Here is a 23,723-nt window from a genome sequence, read left to right as displayed (position 1 = left end):
AAGGAGTCGAATCCCCTCCCCCTAAAAATTATGGCTATTTTAATTATTTTTTTTACTTTTTTTGATATCAAAGGTTGTATGCGTCGTAGAAACAAAAAAAAACGACAAACGGTAGCTAATAACCTTGACTAACTAATTCATTACTTTTTTCATATGTTTGATAATGTTTTGGTGAGAAAAAAATCATTTGTGAATTATTTTTACCGAAAAAATCACTATTTTTCAATATTTTCAATTAGGGGTTCAACCCCCCATATTATTTTTTTTCTCGATAAAATTAGATGTAGAACTCAGCCTTAACGAGTTAGAAGTCTCGCCCCTATCACATTGTATACTGCTATAACACCTGGATGTTCTTATTTAATCTGTAACCCTTTATTGTTACAATAATGTTACCGAAAATGTTTCATTTAAACCTTAAATAAAACCGAAGTTAATGGTTCCACAGTTTAAGTGCTATAATAAAAAATGTTTAAGGGGTCAAGTACTAACAGATTATTATATTTTTTTTTTATCTCGGCACTGTCGAATTTAGACCAAAATTGTACTAAGCGTGATTTCCTAAAGAAAAATTAAATTATCAACAATCAGGTCACATCTAGGTATCCACTAAGTTTCTGAAAATGAAGGAAAGAAAAACTAAAACAGTCTCACGGTATTAAATTATTTGTTTTCTTAGCTAAAAAGAATTGCATTTTATCGCAGTCAATCATAGGATTCACAGGTAAATATTACATAATATACACCTAAAGCAATAACTAAAATACATAACAATTACAATAACATAATATAGACAGTTCATCAATGCATATACAGGTATATTTACTCAATAATTTTTCTAGCTTACGAATCTTCCCCATAAAAATATATTTTTATAAAAAAGTACAATTGACCAAATTTCGGCTGCCACTCATAAATTCTGGAGCGCAACCAGTCTATCATATGACTCGATTTTATTTACATAATAATAGCCTTAAAGTTGAAACTTTTTAATTCATACATTCAGACTAGATATTTCGAAAAATAAATTATAAAATTTTTAACCAAATATCTAAACAAGATCTTCGTCTGACTTTAGTTTTATAAAAATATAATAATCCTACCTTTAATATAATTCAACATTTCTTTTATAATTTCAAATACTAATACATAAGCAAAAATAAGACCATTTCTTTACATCTTATTTTATACAAAGCATACATAATGTAGTCTTTTACTAACTAAGGCAAGATATGGCATATTTGTTTTACGTATATTACAAGCTGCACTTATCTACTGGCCATAAATAGGACCTTGACTAAAAGTAACCTTAAAATATACCTACTACTAACGGCAGTGTCTAAATATATTTACAATTTCATTTCCTCGAAGCCTTCTCTGATAACTAAAAATAAACTTAAATTAATAATTCGGCATTTCATCGTTCAAACCTATATGTATACATATATTATCTAAGCGACTACGTATACGTAAACGTTTTAAAAAACCATTCTATACATATAATTAACCATTTTCGATTTTCATTATGAACATGAATTATAAATACTTATTTGTACACTTGACAATAATATGACGTGCTTTTGGCATATTTATGATAAAAATTATTAACAATATAATATACACATCTGGGCTTCGTCAAACCTATGATTCCGAATTTAATGCGAATTATATTCTGCCCATGCACCAAAAATTTTCTCGACTGTACTCTTTAGCATTCACACACAAAAATAAAAACGACCTTAAGCCTAAATAGAGTATCAAATTCTTTTATAAAAAGAAAGACTTGTTCCTGTAACTCCGAATTATGCTAAATTATACTTTATGTCTTTGGTGGATTATTGGCAGCGTTTTTATTCTTTCTATATTTTATTACACCTTCAACGGCCCATGGTAGTACGCATAGCAGATTGCAGACTGTTAACATGTTGAAAGCTAACGCGTAACTGCCTGTGTAGTCTCGGACGAAACCTGGAAAGAAGAAAAACTATCATAAATTTACGTTTTATTAATTTAAACAATATAAATTTACGAATATGAATGGGCCGTCGGTACAGGGCTCTAGATGGACCATAGCATACAGCAATCAGATTGGCGATATATTAAAGAAGGACCAAATTAAAAGTACCCTTAACCGATGAGCGTCCATGAAAAGACTGATGACTGTTGGTGATGAGAAAAAGGTACGTAATATTCGTAGCAATTGGCGTTCCATTGTATCTGCCTCCGATTTAAATTTTGATATTTAATACGAAGTATACCTAGATTATTAAAATAATAAAAAAATCATTCGCAACTTAGACTTTAAAAAATCGAACTCTTTTATTATTAATTTACATGCTTTTCAAATCAATTCCCTACAAAATCAACACACTAAATTGATTTGCAACTCTGCATTAATAGTAACAAGACACTGAATTAATGTGTCGATAGTACACATTCAAGTGTTTCTACACATGAAATGCTGAACACACAAATTGAAATGACAGACATAATAGAACGGGCACATCATTGGACGCGTATGATATTGATTGAACAGGATTGCTGAATCGTGTTCAATAGTTAGTAATAGTGTACACATACACATCAAACTATACACGACCAATATAAACTGACCTTCGTTTCTATGAGAAGATCATAGAAAGCGAGACCATTATAAACTGGACACTACGACACATCGAGCTAGATAAAACCAGTTTATCATGGTCTAACTTTGTTTGATCTGTCCATATATTGAACGGTCAATTTATACTGGTTCTGTATAGTGTGTATGTCGATGTTTAGTGTTGACGGATTGAATTGATAATGGAAAGTGCTTTAGTAATTAATGTTTCGGGTTCATTGTAATGATTCTATCGTTGTTAAGTAATGAAGTCCTCATCATTGGATGAGAGAAAATACCTAAATAAAATAGAATTTAAAAAGGAATAATGTTTAATTATGCAAAGACACGTTAAAAATGTTTGTCTTTGTATAGTACAGAGATGTGTACCCGTAGTATGAATTTGCTTTACGTTTAAAGTAATCGAAACAAAACTGCATTCGGCTTTCTGATTGGCCAGCTCGAATAAACGAACCAATCAGTGCGTCGAATGCGGTCTTGTTTCGATTACTTTAAACGTTAAGAAAACTCATACTAAGGGACACATACATACAGATTTCTTTTAAGTGTCTTTGCAAACCCATACTAAGGGTGCAGATCCTGAAAATATATTTTGTGATAATTTCTTTTGAAATAATAATAGTTTTAGTGAGTTTCGCCAAGCCAACTTAAATTTTTCTGAGTTTCTAGTCTCATAAGACGGAACCGATTTTCTGAGTCCTTGAATTCGTATCGATCACAGTGATTAAATTTATTAATAGAAAATATTTCATAAATTAAGAATCAAGCATAAATAATTTACTGCCTCGTTGGTCGAGTGGTCGCAAGTGCGACTGCCGAACAAGGGGTCTCGGGTTCGATTCCCGGGTCGGGCAAAGTATTACTGGGCTTTTTTCGGATTTTCGAAAATTTCTCGGTAGTAGCACGGAGTCTGGAATTGTGTCCATGATATGGCAATAGGCTCACCCCCTATTACATGGGACTTTAACACAAAATGGTGAAAAGTGGGTGTACATTGTATAGCGGCATTACGTGCCGTAATGAGCACCTCTGCCTACCCCTTCGGGGATAAAAGGCGTGACGTTGTTTTTGCATAAATAATTGATTTTTATTTTAAAATCTGACACCCACCTGCATAGATTCCATATTATATGTGTTATCGATCAATCGATCGATAACACATAAAATATGGTTTAGATCCGTTAGTAAAATTAGGTATTATTATCATTTAAAATGCTAATTAATGATAAAATGTTAGGCAAATTGCTTTGTCTTATTTTAATTAAAAAATATACTAATTGGCGGTCGTAGAACTCTGATCATAAAAATAACATGTGTATCGATACTAATAGGTATTAGATTATAATGGGACTGTCTGTCTACATTTCGTTCTGATCTGGTACATTTCGTATGTAAAACTTAAAGGTATATTATTATTGAACATTATGATCCACTTGGAGGCCAGTCTGCCAGCGGCTTCACCTGCATTTCTCTCGGATAAAAAGTATCTTATCACCCAAGTCAGCTCATACCCTGTCTGTATACCAAATTTCATCAAAATTCGTTCAGTAGTTTCAGCGTGATTGGCGGACGAACATCCGAACGTCCAAGACAAAACCACGAAACTTGTCAAGTGTATGATTATGATTGCACCTAAAAAAAATATTTTTGTAATTTTTCTATGAAAATACCGACTTAATCTCTTTAAGATTAAATCATTTGATACATATATAAATGTTCAAAATATAAATATTTGGTTTATTTATACATGTGAAATAACATTTAACTATTGTGGCTTAATTAAAAGTGTGAAAGATTAAAACAAGGATTAAGATAAGATAAGGATTAAGACTTACTGATATTTTTTTACTAAAATGTTTGATCTAAATAATATGCAAACAGCGTGTTTACAATGTAATATACGACAAGAACGGAATTTTATGGAATATTAAATGAATTTCTGAGGAAATTGCCGATTTTTTTATAATGTAATATTAAAATTAAAATTTTCTTTCTGTAGATATTTAAAGAAAAAAATACTTACAAGGATTGTCTTAAAATTGTTCTAAAAATCTCATTTTAGAAACTTTAAAAGCATTTCCCTTACATTTACTTACAGATTGTATTATAGGTATTATTTAATTTCAAATTTTGTATCTTTTTTATGAAATCAAAAGCAATCATTAATAATATTGTTTTATTGACGTATCACGTCTGTTTGAACAAACAAGATGCATTCGTTTTTTTTATTCATTCGTGATCAATCTAATGCCAATACCTCTTTTTATAAAACTATCGAAATATATTTATCATAATTTTATTCATCAATAGATAAAAGTAGAAATTAGACGTAGGAGTAAATAAACTTGAAATAAAATACTGGTAAGTTGTGAAGAATATGTCATTGTGTATTTGTATGAATCTACTCGCCAGCAATAGGTATAATTAGTAATTTTTATTTTAATGTCCGTCCTGTAGATTATTTTAAAACATTAGACACTTACTTTTTATTTTCTTACGGAGACAAATACTTTCGAAGATATAATATCGATTTAAAATATCGCATGAGGTCACTTTCTATGTATATTGTATACGTAGAAATTGCGTATTTGCTCCCACTCCTAAACTTTGATTCGTTTTATCTAAGCTTTGTTATCATATATGACAAAATAAAAAAAGCCGCGTCTAATATTTTTTTATTACCTAACTGACGGACTTAATAAATTTTTAATTTTCTTACCCCGTCATCATCTCTATATCAATACTACCAAGAATCTTTAAATGTTAAAAATCTAATATATATTATACTTCATCCTCAGTAAATAACTTTGAAAACATAATACAATATCACTTCAGCAGTAAAAAAACATGAACTCACCAATCATAGGTCCGACGCTCAAACTTATAGCTCCTGCAAGCAGCATATACAGTCCATAGGCTGGTGGATACCTCTCAATAGGCACATACTCGGCTAATACTATTGGCTGGGCGATATGGACCAGAGACCTCATGGAACCAAGCACGCCAGTCAGGATCAGAAGTGGCACGTAGGTTGTAAACTGGATGAATACTGGAAGAAAGAAAATTAATTGTTGACATACGTACATACATAACCTGTCTTTCATCTGGGTAAGCATAATTTCTTGTTTTAATTTTTTTATGTAACACTTTTTGGACAAATATAAAAAAATGGGGTAGACAAAATGTCCTGTTTTATTTTTTTATGTAACATTTTTTGAACAAATATCTAAAAATAAAATTATACAATTAGAATGTATTTCGTCTTTCCTTTGTATTTTATTTAAAAAATCAAGTTTCCAAAAAAAAAAAAAAATAGACGCGGAGATATCTCTGTGATATTATATCATTTTAAAATGCTACCTACGACAAAGTGATAATATTTATAGTTGTTATACAAGATTTTTATTCATATTTCTTAGTTTCTAGTTATTTTAATTCGTTGTACATTATTTATTGTCAAATGGTGACATTAAATAAATCTACATGTAATAAAAATAATGTACAACCTACAATGATTTAAAACTATAACAAAGAAAAAAATCCCTCTATTAGGCGTCAAAGTACTCCGCATGAATTACTGTCACTGGGGAACGTTCCCAGAAGACTGGCCGCATTGCCACGTTGAATGACAATGCTTATCTTCTAACCGAAGAAATAGCCAGCCTTCTGGTCACGTGTAAAGTATATGCTTACCAACAATTTCCTTAATAACAAAATGTGAATTTCTTTATTAATTCCCAAAATAGTATAAGCCTTATCTAAAAGATGAATATTTGCATTGTTATGTGTATTCGTTGCAATAAAATAAATTGATATCTCTTGTATCATTCTATTGTTATCAACATAAACTCCCAACTGATTTAATTTTATTGTTACATTAAAAATTCATAACTCAGTTTTAAATAATCTATGCATATTAATGACAATTAATAATATACAACATTTTATAAAATTATTATAAAATTTTGGATAAAATCAAAGCTAATCATTTACTCAAATTAAACCATGCAAAGGTACTTTCGAAATGTCAGCAAATAAAGAAATAAATAATAGTCTGTCAATCTGTTCGTCATTGAAGGCAGGTGCTCGTTCTAAAGTGTAGCTTCGAATAGAGAAGAACTAGACAGAAACTCCATTCGTTACTCTTTTAAAAAATATATATGTGACAATTTGTCTGATACATTTTTCAATCAAGAATTGTAATAATTGTAGATAAAAAATATTATCTACATATACATATTTTTATGTGCATAAAGTATCAAATAAAAAATGGCAAAATATGATACAAGTAATATTTCATTTTAACACCTATGCATGCAACTATGTATCTCGTTTTTAATATATCGCTTACATATTTCTTAATTATAATATAAAATAAAATAAATATATAAAACGAAATGATTAATGAACTAAGGAAATACAACCAATTTTGTAATATGCATCATGTACACACACCCCTTGTCCGGCAGTTACACTTGACTAACGAGACAGGTCATTATAATAATAGTTATCATTAATATTTTTTTACAAAATATATTGTTCCATTTAGACTACAATAGAGCGACCTTTTTTAGATTCTACCTACCTATAATATAATATATTCTATTATTCTATTTCTCTAAATATGCCAATTTATTGTATTCACTGATTTCAGATATTATTAATATCATCGGTATTGTTTTAAAATAATAATTTTGCCATTATGTATTTTATGTGGCAATTTTAAAATAGATTTTATGTGACTTATCATCCTATATACCTATGTTCATAAAACGTTATATTCATCAAAAGGATATCTAAAGTATCTGATCTTATTAAAATACAACGTAACGTAATAAACGTAAATTGACAATAATGGCTTGGCAACTTCGATAAATTATAATGTAATAAGAAAATAACAATAAAAATTGTTTTAAAATATGTCTAAACTAGCTTCTGCCAGCACTCCGCCCTCGTTCCCATGCCTTTATACCAAATTTCATCAAAATCCGTTAAATAATGTTAGTGTGATGACGGACAAACACCAAAAAGCAAACTTTCACATTTATAATATTGAAATGTGATTTTATCACTAGATACATCTTAAGTTGTTATAAAATTAAGAGCATTTTAATTTATTATTATGACATATAGTAGCTTTGATTGATACAATAAAATAAATTGAATGCATATTTCTTTTTAGTGTTGTTCTAGAAACTACTTATTGCACAATGTTATGCAGTGGATTAAAAAGGTTTTTAAAATTTTTCGTTAATGCACTTTAGTATAAAGACCAAAATACCTATGCATATTAAGTTTCGGTCACTAAGAGTGGGATTATAATTGGTATTAGTAATATTGGTTTAAAGGTAAATCTGTGCCAAAATGGCGACATACCTATGGGAGAAAATGTAATAAAGACAAATGTGAGCATTTCAATCATCTAACGAATGGAATAGACAGATAGATCATTGGTTGGGAAATTTTTCATAAAGTAGTTTCGCAGATCTGAATTTGTTCAATTTTTTTTACAGACATAGAAATGTTAATGGTAGCACGGAGTCTGGAAATGTGGCCGGTATATGGCAATAGGCTGTTCAACATTTTTTTTCAAACATAGAAATTTTCTATGTCTCTTCACTCATTATAATAATAGAGAGATAGATAACTCACCAAATCTAAATATGGCTGTAAATAAAGCTCCGCAGAAGAACATGTATCGGCTGTTCATCCTGAAGAATTGCCCCGCCACGCCCAGAAACAAACGCGCCGACATGTCTGTCGCTCCCCCAACCGCTATTATTGTCGCTATCTCAGCCTGGAAAATAGGTAAATACATTTTAGATAGGTATATGTTTATGCAAGTAAATATGTAAACGGATATTGATGACATTATGATTAAAAATCACGAATAAAATGTGTCCACTTTCAGTAAAAGAATTTAGAAAACTATATAAGTATATACTAACTATGAAATCTAACTTTATTTAGGGAAAAGATAGATTTTGCGACCTGTATTTCATTTGTCCTTCTCCTAAATTATAATACGTCTTATGACATGCCTGAAGACATAATGGCATATGGCATAAGGCACTGGATAGATTTATTAACATATTATATGCTAATAAATCTATCCATAACTATTCATGAAATATTATTAAATGTATTTATTATATTCTATAACTAAGTCAAACAGAGATGCAGCTACAATTTAATATGCACCAAATAGCCCAAAATAAACCAAGTTAAACTTCTCACACCCATTGTGTTATATCTAGCGTGTGTTGCCAGAACTTTAGCTAACATTTAAATTGTAATGGCAACTCAGCAGTGCATGAATTCAAGAATGGAATTGCGTGTAGTTAAAGATAAGAATTATGCATACAGACTAAATAATGCAGGGAATTTACATTTGCTCGACTATAGAAAAGCTTTTCTTTTTTTTATATTCCATTTTCATAACGAACCATTGCTTTTTTTCTTTTGTTTTACATACAAACATACAGAACCCTACGACTGCCTCTCATAGCGGTAGGCAGAGACTATGAAACGTCAATTGCTACGAATCTTACATACGTCTTTCACTTCATCAACATTTCAGTCATCAGTCTTTTCATGCATACTTGTTGGTTAAGGGCACTTTTAATTTGGCCCTTCTTTAATATATCACCAGTCTGGTCGACCTAGTACGCCCTCTATTCGCTCCCATTCACATCCACTCTGCATACTTCTTTTCATCCATCCTTTTTACATGTCCAAACCATCGTAGCATTCTCTTTTGTTTTAGAAATGCATAATTGAATATTTTACATAAAATAAAGCTTCAAAAAAAGAGAGCTTCAGTTTCTTAGTTGATCTAATTTCCATACACACAATACACGTAGTTAATTATAATATCTCATTAAAATAAGTCCTGATTAATGTGACTTGTTATTAATAATGAAAACTTATCTATACATATAATAAAATCGTAGAAAAGTGCTGTCTGTACATTGAAAATAAAAATAAAAAAAATAGCAGGGGTTATTGTTACTGTCGATGTCACACCCAAAAATGTAATTAACTTTTTTTTGTCTGTTTGTCTGTTTGTCTGGTCTGTTTGTCTGTTCGTCTGTGCGCGCTAATCTCAGAAACGGCTGATCCGAGTTGGATTTAAATTATTGTGGGATGCTTAAATTTACATTTAGTGTTTGTTTCATGAATCGGTCATAGAATAAAAAAGTTATGTCGTGTAAATTAAAGAATCAGAAACATTCTATGCTTATACCAGAATCTCCGCAACTATTTGACGGATAATGGTTGAATTTGGTACAGATTGTTTAGAACCTATAGAAAAGCATAGATATTTTTTATTTCATCAAAAAATAAAAATAAGAAATAAATTATTTATAAATAATTCGATCGTTACACGACTTCGTTCATGTTTCTTTTAATTTATCGAAAAAAGTAAATAAATAGTAAAAAGGTAAACTTATCAATATAATAAAACATTTAGTACAAAGAAAATCTCATAACGGAGGCAGATAATGAAACTATGTCGATCGAATTACACGACACGGTTCATGTTCGTTTTAATTCATCGAAAAAAAGTAAATAAATAGTAAAAAGGTTTTCATGCAATATAATTAAACTTTTAGTACAAAGAAAATAAGGATATAAATTTTAATCCAAGTTGTCTTTATCCCGATAGATGCCGTTTAAATAGATCGCGCTATGGTTTCGTTACATTCATTTGGTTGGGTATCGCCGAGCGCTTCGGTACTATTCGAAAAAGTCCCATCAGTCGTATGATTATTTGTCTGTAGTGGTCCTGCTGTTTCATATATTCTAAATTGGTTTCGTTGTATTTGTCGTTAATAAGTTTATTTGTTGGGTTTTCCTGGTTTTTGGTTAAACTATTTAACGTATTTAGTTTGATATCGATTATTTAGTTACTGTAGTTAGTTTTAGAAAATTGTAAGTCTAATTTTTTTTTAATTAGATTATTTAAGTCGTTTCTTTTAAATTATAGTTTAAGCTTGGTTAAAGCAAGAGGAGAGGTTGAATATAGTTTCTTTTTTAAGTTATAAATTGTAATTCGTCAGTTTAGTTTTTTAGTTTAAGTCCGTTACAAACATTAATGCACGTAAGTGAGTAATCTATATAATAGAGCTCATTAAAACAAGTTCCCTGGAATATCTTCCAATCTCATTTTTGAAGAGATCCCGCGAGATTATGTGGTTAATGATGACCAAAAATTTGCCGGATCACTATTGCACGCGAACGAAGTCAATAAAAGCTAGTTAAAAACAGCACATATCGTATAAGATGGCAAAATCAAGTAAACATTAACTAATTTTTACTTGTGATTCACGTGGCTCACAAAATAGAACTTCAGCTAAAGAAAAATTCACTGGAGTAAGATATAATTCAAGAAAAAGACATTACATCTATCTTAGGCTTTAATATTCATTCTGTGGCAAAAATAATAAAGGATCTTACCTTGCTTAGATGTTTTTTGTCCAGAAATAATGGCTCTAGAGTAAAAAATGTGAGGTCGGAAAAGAAGGTTAATGCCAGACCAAATATAATATTAACGTAGACCAAGTCTTTTAGGAGGGATAAGTCGAGGAATTCCGATATTGTTTGCCTGGAAAGAAATTGTTTATTATTAAAGACAAAGCGTATAGAAATTTTAATTGTGGGAGAGTCATGCTTCGACACGAATGGGCCGGCTCGACCGGAGTGATACCACGGCCTCACAGAAAACTGACGTGAAACAACGCTTGCGTTGTGTTTCGTTGTGTGAGTGAGGTTACCGGAATTTCCCCCTTACCAATCTTCCCCATCCCCGATTCCCGAACAACAACCCTTAAATTCCTAACTCTCAAAAGGTCCATGGGCGGCGGCGATTGCTTACCATCAGCTGATACGTATGCTCGTTTACGTGTTTTATAAAGAAAAAAAATGTAAAGTTTGCGTAATGGGTGTTTAAAACCGAAAACGTTGCTAATTGATTTTTTTAGTAGTATTTAAATACTATAGATTTAAATTTAATTTTAAATACTAAAATGGTGGAATACGCACGTGCCACATTAAAAAAATGAAAATGTTTCGCATTCTAAGAAATATTATGTAAAAGACGTTGGTATGTTTATTAGATTAAATTATTTAAAAAAATGTCTGATCTACATGGTATTTATGTTAATTGTTGTTGTGTATCCGTGAATTATTTAAATAAATACTAAACAAAAATGTACACAAAAAATACATTTCGACTAGACATAGAGGCGTTGTTTTATTTACAACTTAATGGTATTTGGTAGTAAATGTATTTTTGTATAATTAGTTCATATTATTATTTATAAAACCTAGTAGCAGTTTTAGAATAATCTTACAAGCCTAATCCGTCGTCAAGGTTCTTATTAGCTTAATTTAAAATATATAAATAATGCGTTTAAAGCAAGTAGAGTGAAGTGACATTTTGTTTAAAGAAATAATTTTTAATGTCACTTGAAGTTTTTTATATGGTTAATGCACGACATTAATCATATAATGGAGTGCAAATTAATGTTTTTTTGAGTTACTGTTTAATTAAAAATTCATTGGTTAACTTTTTTGTTGGCACCAAAGACTTGATTATATTATTTTATATGACAAAAAACTGTCTATTTTGGATGTCAGGTAGGAGTCTAGTTAATCAGACTAACTAGTAAAATATAGTTAAATTAATATGTTTTTTTTATGATTAATGTTTTGTTTATGTCTGTATATTTTTCTAGACTGTACACAGGTTACACGTGCCACGAAATGGCCATTGACTCTTTTATTGGTCCAGACAAAAATATACATAAACATGAGACTATTACATTAAGTATATAATAGGAAAGCAATACAATGAATACATTATTGTTTTCAACTAAATAAATTTACAGAAGATCATTTTTACAATTCCATATTTTAGACTATAAAACGATGTGGTTGTGTCCGCAAATATGATTTTGTATTAGGTACCTACTCGATAAATGATTTTTATTAATTTAAAATCACTATGAAACTTTTATGGTATAAAAGTAAATTAAATCTAGTTACTGACTGTAGACTTTAACCCTATATTAATAAGAGTTTAAATTACCTAACTGGTGAAGTGCTTATGCAACATAGGTACGAATATTTCCTAATAGGTTTTCTCAAAAGAAAAACTGAAGTGAAAAATAATTACAACTCACCATTTTCCTTCCTTATTCTTTATTATCGGCATGGGTTCCGCAGCAATATTCCCGAAGTTACCCAAACTCGATACCGACGCAGCTTTGAACAAATTCTCTCGATACACATGGTCACTCGTATCGAAACTACTATCGATTTTTCCATCTGCTGGGATCAAGACAACTGGTATGCTTAATCGTCTGGAATCGCTTAATTTCGACACAAATAGTAATTCGGCTCCTTTCTGAGGATTTTCCAATCGATTGATTCGATACAGATTCTCGACAGATCTCGCATTTTCTGACGAATCCATTCGCGGCAAGGTCTTCGTGAAATCGAACTTATTATCTTTGTTGTCTTCTTTGGCGGGTGTCGGTGGTATTACTGGAAATACGACGTTAATTTTACGGTTGTAAGGTTCCAATAAGATTGTATAAATATAAGAGAGGAGATTGTATAAAAGCACTTTGATGAAATAGATTAAAATCAACATTTCCACTTGGTAAGTAAGTAATAGACTTGATTCCTATAAAATATTAATTTTAAACTTCAAGTGAGCAGATACAAAAGTTGGAACAAAACTCAAAGCTGAATAGCATTACTCTAGCTTTGTATTAAAAGCTGAACTTTCAACAGTAGAGAATGGAACAGTTTTACAAAGTGAAATGAATTTCGCTTAAAGAACAGTGACCTTTATGAATGATTTTTTCTCAAATGGAAAAGGAACTTACAAACAATTTTCTCGCAAGGTTTTGGTTGCTTCACCATATGCCACTTCACAGGATGCATCACTATCGCCCCAAATATACTATGCGCAGATATCCCACAAAGGATAGCAAGAGTCCCTCTAAACCCATACTCTGACATCGTAAACTTGATAAACAACGGGTAGAACATCGTTATCATTCCAATTGAAGCCTTACACAGACTTAGATAGAGTACTTTTTTCTTTGTGAAATAGCTGTTGAAACTTGTGTAGGAGACAGGTATGAGGAGGCCCATTCCCAAGCCATGTAGGAAGCCATTTGTTATGATCAGCTGTGTCGTAGATACTGCGAAAATGGCTAGGAATGACGCTAGAGTATAAATACAGGCTCCTATTATACCGACTTGTCTTAACGATAGTTTCTTCAAAGCTATGTTTGCTGAGAACCCTGGAACAAAGGAAAATAACATTTATTACTTTAGTAATAGTGCTTTTATTTAGTACTTTTTCTGTTACAAGATCCTTGTGACCAGCTTATCTATAAAGAAACTCTGCTTTACAAAGAAAGATTATTAAAATGTCATTCCCCGGATTTTGTAAAGTCGTTCTAAAGATAAGAGTTTTTTGTAAGACAGCTGTTGTTTTTTAAATGCTAAAATGAATTAATGAGAACATAATCAGTCTTGTCATCGTGAAAGAAAAAATAAATTGTTTTGTAAATACATATCATCATTTGTTTTTTAGTCTAGTATTATTTATGTTTACGATTGTTAATGATTGAATTAGAGCAATGTGCGTGACCCAAATGGGTGATTTGCAAATATTAATTATCTCATTAATAAATAAATAAATAATTATTTCTAATGATAATAAATTATCTAGATGATTATTGAATTCGATACTTTTTATGTCTCAGAATGTCAATAAAAAATTGTGATTGGTAAACAATTTGCACTGGCTAGTGAGATGAAAGATCAACTATAATCATATTTTTAAATGCAAAAGTTTGTGAGTTTATGTGTTTGTGTATATATTTGTTACTCAATCAGGTCTAAACGGCTGGAAGAATCGGGATGAAGTTTGGAACAGTGGTAAATTATAACACATAGGATACGTAGGCAAAGTTGCTGGCAGAAGCTAGTATTACATAAGTGAACGTTACAGTAGCAATAGACTCTCTAATAATTATAGACTCCTTCATACTAATGACAATTTCGTGATCATAAAAAACCATTCTTTCTCAGTTCGTCTTTCTAGATCTAACTACATAGAAACAACTAGATAAGCGGCACACAACAAATCAATGAGTAAATATAGTAAGTAAATAGAGAATACTCTAAGAGCAAACCAGCATTCTCGCATTCTGAATGAATATTCCACAATATTAGCACTTCAAATAAAAGAGAAAATTCTCTGACTTAATTAAGAGAAGGAAGTATGCATTTTAAAAATTGCATCGTAGAGCTAAACACTGGCTTTATCCTGTTCGCACGAGAATGCAAAAAAACATTAACAAAACGCTCCAAGCATTTTGTGTTGACACAAGCTCTTTCATCCCTTTGGCTTAAACCGTGTTTTCAAATACTGCAGTATTTATACTTTAAAATGTAGAAGGATTTACTTTATTTTGTAGATGTGTCTTGATCTAGTAATTTTGACTGTATGCTGAGTACGGTGATGTGATAATTTATTGTAATATGACGAGTCGTAGGGTCGATTATTGCATGGAATAACTAGGCGTTCTTGATTGACCAAATGGCCGATTAAATTGTTGTTCTGGGTCTAAAATATTGATTTGTAAATGCATTACAAACAATGGATTGAATCAAAATAAAAAATACGGAACCCTTTAGGTTATATATTATTCAATTAATATGTATTATGTATTCCATTTAAGTCCAATCCAAGTGTAGAACAATAAGCATCCTTTAATGGGTTCGACATCGACATAACAATAACCCCTGCTATTTTTTTTATTTTTATTTTCAATGTACAGACAGCACTTTTCTACGATTTTATTATATGTATAGATTTAATTAACAAGTATTATGTATGCCATCTTAAGTGTAGAGCAATAAGAATCTTCAATGAATGTTAATAATAGGGAAAAAGTAAATGAAAAAAGTCTGTATTATTTCCCATTCAACGACTAAAGAGCGATTATTTGGCCGTCATTTGCAATTCACAAACAAAACGTTAAGAGGGTAAAAATGGACTTTTACGTTGACCTCATTGACGATGACTTGTAAAAAGGTCAAGTGCCCTGTATAATACATACAATTGGCCCTTTCATTATATATGGGTCCTTTTATACCTGTACCTATTATATAATTTCCGGTATAATAGTGATCCCAATGACATATCTGATTCTCGGGTCAAGAAAAGCACTTTTAAATTTACTCAATATTAGATAATCTGATATAAATGACAGCAAGGATTATAATTTTTTGCTCAGTTGATGGCGCTTGTCTTGCGTTTTGTTTGTCTTTTTTACGGTATAAGCCAGAACACGAGCAGACGGATCCCATGATGGTAAGCAATCGCCGAAACACTAAAGGCATTACAAGTGCGTTGCCGGCCCCCTGTGGGTTAAGAATTAAAGGGTTGTTGGGAAATCGGGGATTGGGAAGAGAGGTAATTAAACTTCCAGTAACCTCACTCACACAACAAAACACAACACAAGCGTTGTTTCACGTCGATTTTCTGTGAGACCGTGGTATCACTCCGGTCGAGCCGGCCATTTATGTCGAAGTATGGCAATGCCACACTTCAAGTCACAGTATCTGTTAAAAATTCAATCTTCAATGGTAAAACCATTGAAGAACTTACTTGCAAATTCTAATTTTTCGTAGTAGAATTATGATTTCACACTGCATAGACCAAAAAGTACCTAATGTATATAAGACATTAGGTACATTTTAACAATACGGGAAACTTTTCTTGACGGGACTAGGTCACTTGATCGAATTACATAAAAATAATACTCAGGTATAAATTCAACAGACTTCAATTGAATCTGATACAAAACTAAACAATAATGTCATTGAACTACGAGTATGTATTACATATTTTTGTTACGTATACGTAATACATAGTTAATATTGATCTTTAAACTCTTTGTATAGAGTTTTTTTTTTTAATTTAAAGTTCAAGTTTAAACCTATTAATTTTTTTTACAAAACAAATGCTAAATAAATTGTTATGTGTCTAATTGAGTAACTAATTAAATTGTCTATGCGTTAAAAAATCAATGATTGTAAGAACAGCCGCTAAAAATATTATTCACGTAAATATTTTTTTGTTCTATCTAAAAAAATGTTTTATGCAATAAGCATAATATGATATCAGTTAATACTTATTAGTATGTCTAAGCCTATCATGGCCGTCAAGAATTTTCGAGTTATTTCTAGTGTTAATAAAAAGCTGATAATATGTTTCGTCTATATTCATCTATATCAAAGTTTACCAAACAATGGGTCGCTAGCGATTTTTTAGAGATATTGTCTGTAGAAAGACCTATATTTTTATAACCAACCGTTTTGTATGTATTGTTCGTATTGCTATCGGTTTAATTCCCTGAATGTGGGTTGTAGCCTAACCGTCCTAAACATATTTCTGAATAATTATTACCTGCAACAGCTAACGTGACTTGAAATACTCCAAAAACAACTGTGACTGCCGCCGTGCCGACTCCTAGATCGTCCAAAAAGTCGTTGTATATAAAACCAAACACAGGCTGGTGTGCTGTGCCGGCAATCTGAAAAAAAAGAACAATTTTGACGTCATGTGGGCCGTTTTAAAAATGGAACGCTAGCAAAAGCGAAAAATTCTCGTGCCTTTTTGTATTCTTAGTCCATTTTTTAAGGGTGGAAAATTCTCTAATGACTTCTAGAAGGGAGAATCAGACTCTTACTGACTAAAAACCACCCCGTTTCTACTCCTGCTTTTCAAGCCGGAGCCCCGGTAAGCCCGCTAGGTAATCCGCAGATCCGCAGCGGACAATCCTTAGTCTATACTAGCATGGTTGCTTATAGATCTATTGTTTTATTAAAGTATAATGGGTACATAATTTAAATTGTATATTAATTTAAATAACACTATAAAATTGATATGTATCTAGGTAATTATCATAAAGTAGAACGATCTTTTAAATGAATAACATTACTAGAATTTTCAATACTTAATATAATTTTCGAAACATTCACTTTCGATAGTATTTTTCCAGAGATAAGATAACAGTTCTTTATTTAAATATTGTTTACACGTGCCAAAATATTAGGTAACAGAAAACGTTTAAGATTTAATAGTGCATTTTATATTTAAATTTGTTATTTATAACAAAGAAAGATACATAAATTAATGTTTATTGTCTGTAACAGACTGTCTAACAAGATTGTCAACATTTTCCAAACACAACACCAGGTATTTAGAACTCTTGTTATTAAATCAATCTATGTCATACACATTAATAGCATTCGTTTTCTAGATTACTGTTTAAAATACCTAATAAAAATATTACAAACTAAACTAATTAATAAATAAACCATATTAACTAAATAAGAATAATAAATATATAACTAAAATATTTACAACTCAAATATAGTTCCTTAAAAGAAATTAAAAAGAGAAACTTACTTAATACCTAATTAATTTAATGATAAAAATATGATATTTCCATACCCACCCAATTAAACAGAATTACATAAAATCTAACGTCAATGAATAAGGAGCAATAAAGCGTTTCAAAAAAGAGGCAAAAATATTCAAAATTTTTGCAAATGACTGAAGATGATGAATGATGTTTACGTAAAATTACTGCTTTGAACAGATTACGTATTCTTTATCAAAAAAGTTCCTTACAAATATTTCACAAAGCCACGAATTCAAAAGATTATTTTTTTTTAGTTAATAGGTAGTTAATAGCAGTTAGTCCCTTTTTAACCTTAAATACCTATCCTAATAATAATTGAAACGAAGAAGAAATGAATTTATTCCAACCGTTCTCAATTATAGGCTTAGCAACACATTTTATAATCCATAATTATTTAAACGTGAATTTTAAGGCATCTGTTATGCGTAAAATTTTACATAATATATGAATCATGCCAAGTATGACACTTAAAGGTCATTGACATTATTTTTTAATCGCATTATATACTTAAGTTCACCAAAGTAAGTATCTGTGTTCTCAGACCCGTTTAAAAAAAACATGAAATGAGGATTTTTTCAACTAACAGTAACGTTATGAAAATGATAATTGACAAACAGATATAACAGAATACTGGCCATAAAAATTGTTAGATAATAATATTGCACTTCCTCATGATAAAACAAAGAGGTTAGCCGTGACTTTCAAAATGTTAACTGGTCGAATCGAAAACGAATGCCTTGACATTGACATTGACTTAAAGAAAAAAAAACAACATTGTATCGTAGGTAAAGAAAATATTCTTAATAACTACTGTTAATAAAAATATGTAATATTTTCTTTCCAAGTATTTATATGCATAATATTATACCTAATCCAGTTACTTTTAAGAAATATTTAAAAAATGAAAGACGCTACTATTTGTTTCACGTGTTGAATAAGTGGCCAGTTCTATGATTGACGGAAATAAGACCCAACGGTCCAAGAGTAACCTTCGAGGCTATAACAGGTTCGTAACATATAAAAATATGGTGCAACATAGTGTAACTCCAAACCAATTGAAATAACTTTGGACTGACGGCATTGACCGCTGGCACGGACAAACAAAATTAAAAAAGGTTTGAAACTATTTTTGTCTGAGATATATGAATTATATAACACTATTTTTATATACAGACTTATATTGTTAGACGTCATTTGAAGAATAGAAACTGTTTTATATATATTTTTTATTTTATCAAGCTATCATTGAGTTTGTTCTTGACCCTGAGACACATAGGGTTTCTTGGTTTTGGTGAATTATTATTTCTGCATATATTTTTTAATTGTATAGGTAATGTTTGATGCTACTTGTTGAAGTCTAGGGTTTTTTTATAGATATTTTGGATAACGGACTTAGAGTCCACTGTGGACTGGTGGTATTTTTGTCTCTTCTATATGAGAGAGTTTGCTACAACTTTCATGCTAGGCAAATGTGTTGGATGGTTAGTTTAAGGGTAGGTTTATCAAAGATCGCTACATGGATTTTAACACAGAGACTGACAACTCTTTATCTTTATACAAATAATGGACTTTAGAAGCAAAACACATTTTTATCCCCTATCCTTCACGTATCACTGTAATACAGATAATATTGTATAATTCATCTTACAAATCTATAAGTAAGCTTCGGAAATGTTGCGTGCGGAAGCCTCATTAAAGCGGTCTAGTAATTTTGAATGGTGAACATAAAAACGGATGAACATATTAATTTTAGATGTTATATGGTATGGACTCATTATTTTGAGTTAACAAGACGTAGCCAAGTGGAGTGGTCCACGTGTAAGAGCTTTGGGACGACGTCACGCCTTTTATCCCCGAAGGGAGAGGCAGAGGTGCATTTACACATTACGGCACGTAATGTCACTGTACAATGTAGACCCACTTTTCGCCATTAGCGTTATAAGTCCCATGTAATAGGGAATCAGCCTTTGACACGAATGAGTGATACCATGGATTTAAAGAAAACCGGCGTGAATCAACGCTTGTGTTGTGTTTTGCCATCTGAGTGAGATAATTGGAAGCTTAATCACTCTCATTCAAAGGCCAGCAATGCACTTGTAACACCATTGGAGTTATACCCATACACCATCCAACTCTATAAGTGATTATTGCTCACCATCAACTTGTCTTTGACTTAAATTAAAGTATTAACTGCCGACAAAATACTGTTGAAAGCAAATCCTCCGCTAAGCGCCAGTAACCAGAAACAGACGAGGCGGTTAAGTTTTAAGTAAAAAAATCTGCGCGGAAATTGTACCACTGCAGTCTAATTAATTTAATCGAGTATTTGATATGTATCAAATTACATTTTGACAGTTAAGGTTGTCAATGGCTTGTCAAATTAGATTACAAGATTTTTATTGACATGTTTTAAAAAATGTTAGCGCTCAAACTGTATATTAATTGCATATTTATGTCAGTTCAAAATTATGTCAGACAGATTTTACACTTTTAGATATAAATATTATTATATCTATATGTATAAAAAATATGTAATATGTAAATGATATTTTTGAATGAAACTAACTGCTTCATGTTAGGTTCGGTTTTTGAAAGCAATCATGCATTTTTTTTTTCAATTAATTCAGATTGAAGCACTTTTAAACGTCACGTTATTTAGACAGTGACCAGACCTTAAGTGTAGATACTCATTAAGAAGAACGAAGAATAATTATTAGTTACTCTTTATAAAAAAAATACACAGAGTTTGAATTTTGTGCCTATTACGTGTTGCATATAAAAATATTAATAAACATATAACTAATTACAGCTAATAATTTAATATGCTATATAATAATGCATTTTTTTAACTTTTGAAGTGTCTTTGCGGTCTAAATACATATAAACACAAAACACACAATAATGATGTCGTATAGAAATTGGGAATTTCCGATTTTAGCGATACTCTAAATAAATACTATTAACATAACAGAAGAAAAATACATATTATGAAGTTATTTAATAGAATTTAAATAACATTAGGACGAGTGTAATAATACTAATAGTACACATCTTGACGTCATTAGGCACATCAATTAGATGATAATATAGTCTAAGTATTTTGTCATTTTTATTCATAATATCTTGTAGCTATTTAAATAAAAATAGCAAAGAATTTTGTTAATAATATTTTTATAATTATAGACTAATCCAGTATTTATAATCTGTCATAGACATAATTTAATTATATTATTTATTTTGTCATAAAAGCTAGGTAGCTACAAAATATATACACACATAAAATCTTGTGTTTTTCCATACTTATGTAGGAATTTATATTTTTTTATATATTTTTTTCTATGATAAAATCGTTGAATGTTATTATTATTATTATTTAAATTGAATTTGAGTATTTCAAAGATATTTTAATTTCACTTTTAAAATACCTACTGTTATCAATTTAAAAAATAAATTGACAACTTTTTTTAATATATAGGTATTGACTATTTGTGTATAAGATAAATGTTACAGATAAGTAATGTATAACAGATTAATTATAATAATATTATGTTTATTAAAGCACGAGCCATTTCTACTGATTACGCTTTGACCCAATTTATTATATCATTATTTTGATAGTAATAAATATAATATATACACACTTCTTAAAATAAAGCTTCCGTAATTTTTATCATCGTCTTATTGTCTAAAGAAGTCACCTAATTTATTTTCGTTATCAAACGTTTTTGTTTTCTTTTTATTGAGATTATTTTTTTATATCAACATCAATAACTCGTGACTGTCTACTACTGGACTATGGACCTTCTCTATATTCATATAGTCATATAGTAATATGTAGTAATATTCAGTCCTGCTTTATTTTTGAGGGGGAAAATCATCCAGTTACTTCTTTCAACTTGGGTGAAGCGAGAGGGAGTGTCCGACTCTTACTGACTAACAACCACCCTGTTCCTACAGTTACTCTTCGAACCGGAGCCCCGGAAACCCACTAGGTTGTGCACAGTTCCGAATCGGGCATAGCCCAACTTGCACCATCTGTGGTCTAAAGTCAGAAAGAGCGGGCAGTGAGCTACCTTTGCTCGATAATCAATGCAAGCAGAGATACTATCGGTTGATAATATGCCTGCTTGCATTGCAGTTTCAACGGTTCAGGTTTACACAATGCACTGATCAATCTCTGTCAAATATGTAGTCCCTTAGCTGTTAGCTCTTACACCCATAGGAATAGTAGGGATATTTAAAATTGTAATTTACATCATCAGGTATTGACCCCCAACTGCATGAGACCGGTTTAGTATTATCAATGTTAATGGACTAAGTGTTTTATAAAAATAATAGGTTATTAATAAGTCATTAATATACAAATAGTAGTTGTAAGTAGACTGGAAACTTCTTTAAATATAATTAATTTTATTTAAATGTCATTAAAAATAAATTTTAATATACAACTAAACCTCGTAAAGTATTTGAAAAATATATCTGAATTTTATTTAATAATTTAACATTAAAATATTAATAAACATTTCACTAGAAGTACCCCTCTAAAATTCAAATTCACTTTTGTCTAATTTATACCGTATATCACTTTAAAAAATACCAAAATCTATTTTCCACTTAATCTTTAAACACTACAATTGAAACACGTTGTTTAAAAAAGTTCATTTCACTACACAACAAATCTATATTCGCAATAAGTTTACATGAAAACAAAAGCCAAAACCTCAATGAAGAATAAATAAACATAAAAAAGAAATGTAAGAAAACATTACTTACGAATATGACAGACAGGCCGATGCAGACCATGTACCCCCATCCCCCTTCGGGAGGCACGTACTCATAGTCCACGTCCTCACACTCAACAATTTTACCCTTCACATCCATTTTCACAATCCTACCTCTCTCCCCGAAGTAGCGGTTTTATAAATCTTATGTTATCGTCAATTGTACAGATGCTATTTGCTCAAAGCTTAAATTGTAACACCTTTATTGAGGGTACGAAATGTAAACAGATTCTTCGGATTTCCCACAAACACAAGCTGATAATATTGTAAATATATTATTTTAACACGTTACTGAACACTTGTAGTTAAAGGAGACCCTTTCACATTTTTTTGTTAGTTTTTTTTGACGAGACGACGTAATTGCTCGACTGTTTCGAAGCAGATGAGTCGTAGTGGTCGCTTAGTGAGGTGCTTTGGCCGTCCTCCACGCTAGCTACCACGTGCCGACCGAGATTCGGTCTCAATGAGCCTTCGATATGTTCAATTTTACGTTACACATTCCACTTAAATAGTCCAATGACACCAACACTGATTGTTTTTATTTATTTCTTGGCTCGCATCTCCTTGAACCCATTAATACAATACGTCTTCTTACGATTTGGTAAAATGTCTGTTGCTATGTGCAATTTATTTGCATTTTCACATGAATTTTTAAATCACTATAAAAACCGTTTAAAATTTTCAGACTAGGTACTACCGCACTACCACTATCACACATTAACTTTAAAATGCCACATGCAACCGACCAAAGTACCAATCTCATTTACTTATTTGTTTAACTTGCTTGTTAGTTAGTAA

At 30.8% G+C, this 23,723-nt stretch overlaps 2 protein-coding genes across 9 annotated transcripts in view; one reads left to right on the top strand and one right to left on the bottom strand.

Moving 5' to 3' along the window:
- LOC118274591 (solute carrier family 12 member 6) overlaps window positions 1-23,723 on the top strand; it is a 511,128-nt gene that overhangs the window by 163,260 nt on the left and 324,145 nt on the right. The gene's annotated exons all lie outside the window — the stretch shown is intronic.
- Window positions 649-23,410, bottom strand: LOC118274593 (monocarboxylate transporter 1-like). The gene is made up of 8 exons (XM_035592208.2): window positions 22,918-23,410; window positions 17,124-17,250; window positions 13,519-13,941; window positions 12,808-13,171; window positions 11,081-11,228; window positions 8,273-8,417; window positions 5,478-5,669; window positions 649-1,968 (listed from the first exon to the last, which is right to left on the bottom strand). Exons 1-8 carry the CDS (start codon window positions 23,023-23,025, stop codon window positions 1,820-1,822), a joined length of 1,656 nt encoding a protein of 551 aa, XP_035448101.2. The 5' UTR covers window positions 23,026-23,410; the 3' UTR covers window positions 649-1,819.

The sequence above is a fragment of the Spodoptera frugiperda genome, chromosome 15, assembly GCF_023101765.2.
Source record: "Spodoptera frugiperda isolate SF20-4 chromosome 15, AGI-APGP_CSIRO_Sfru_2.0, whole genome shotgun sequence".
Taxonomy (NCBI): domain Eukaryota; kingdom Metazoa; phylum Arthropoda; class Insecta; order Lepidoptera; family Noctuidae; genus Spodoptera; species Spodoptera frugiperda.
This window is presented reverse-complemented; position numbering and strand designations above follow the sequence as displayed.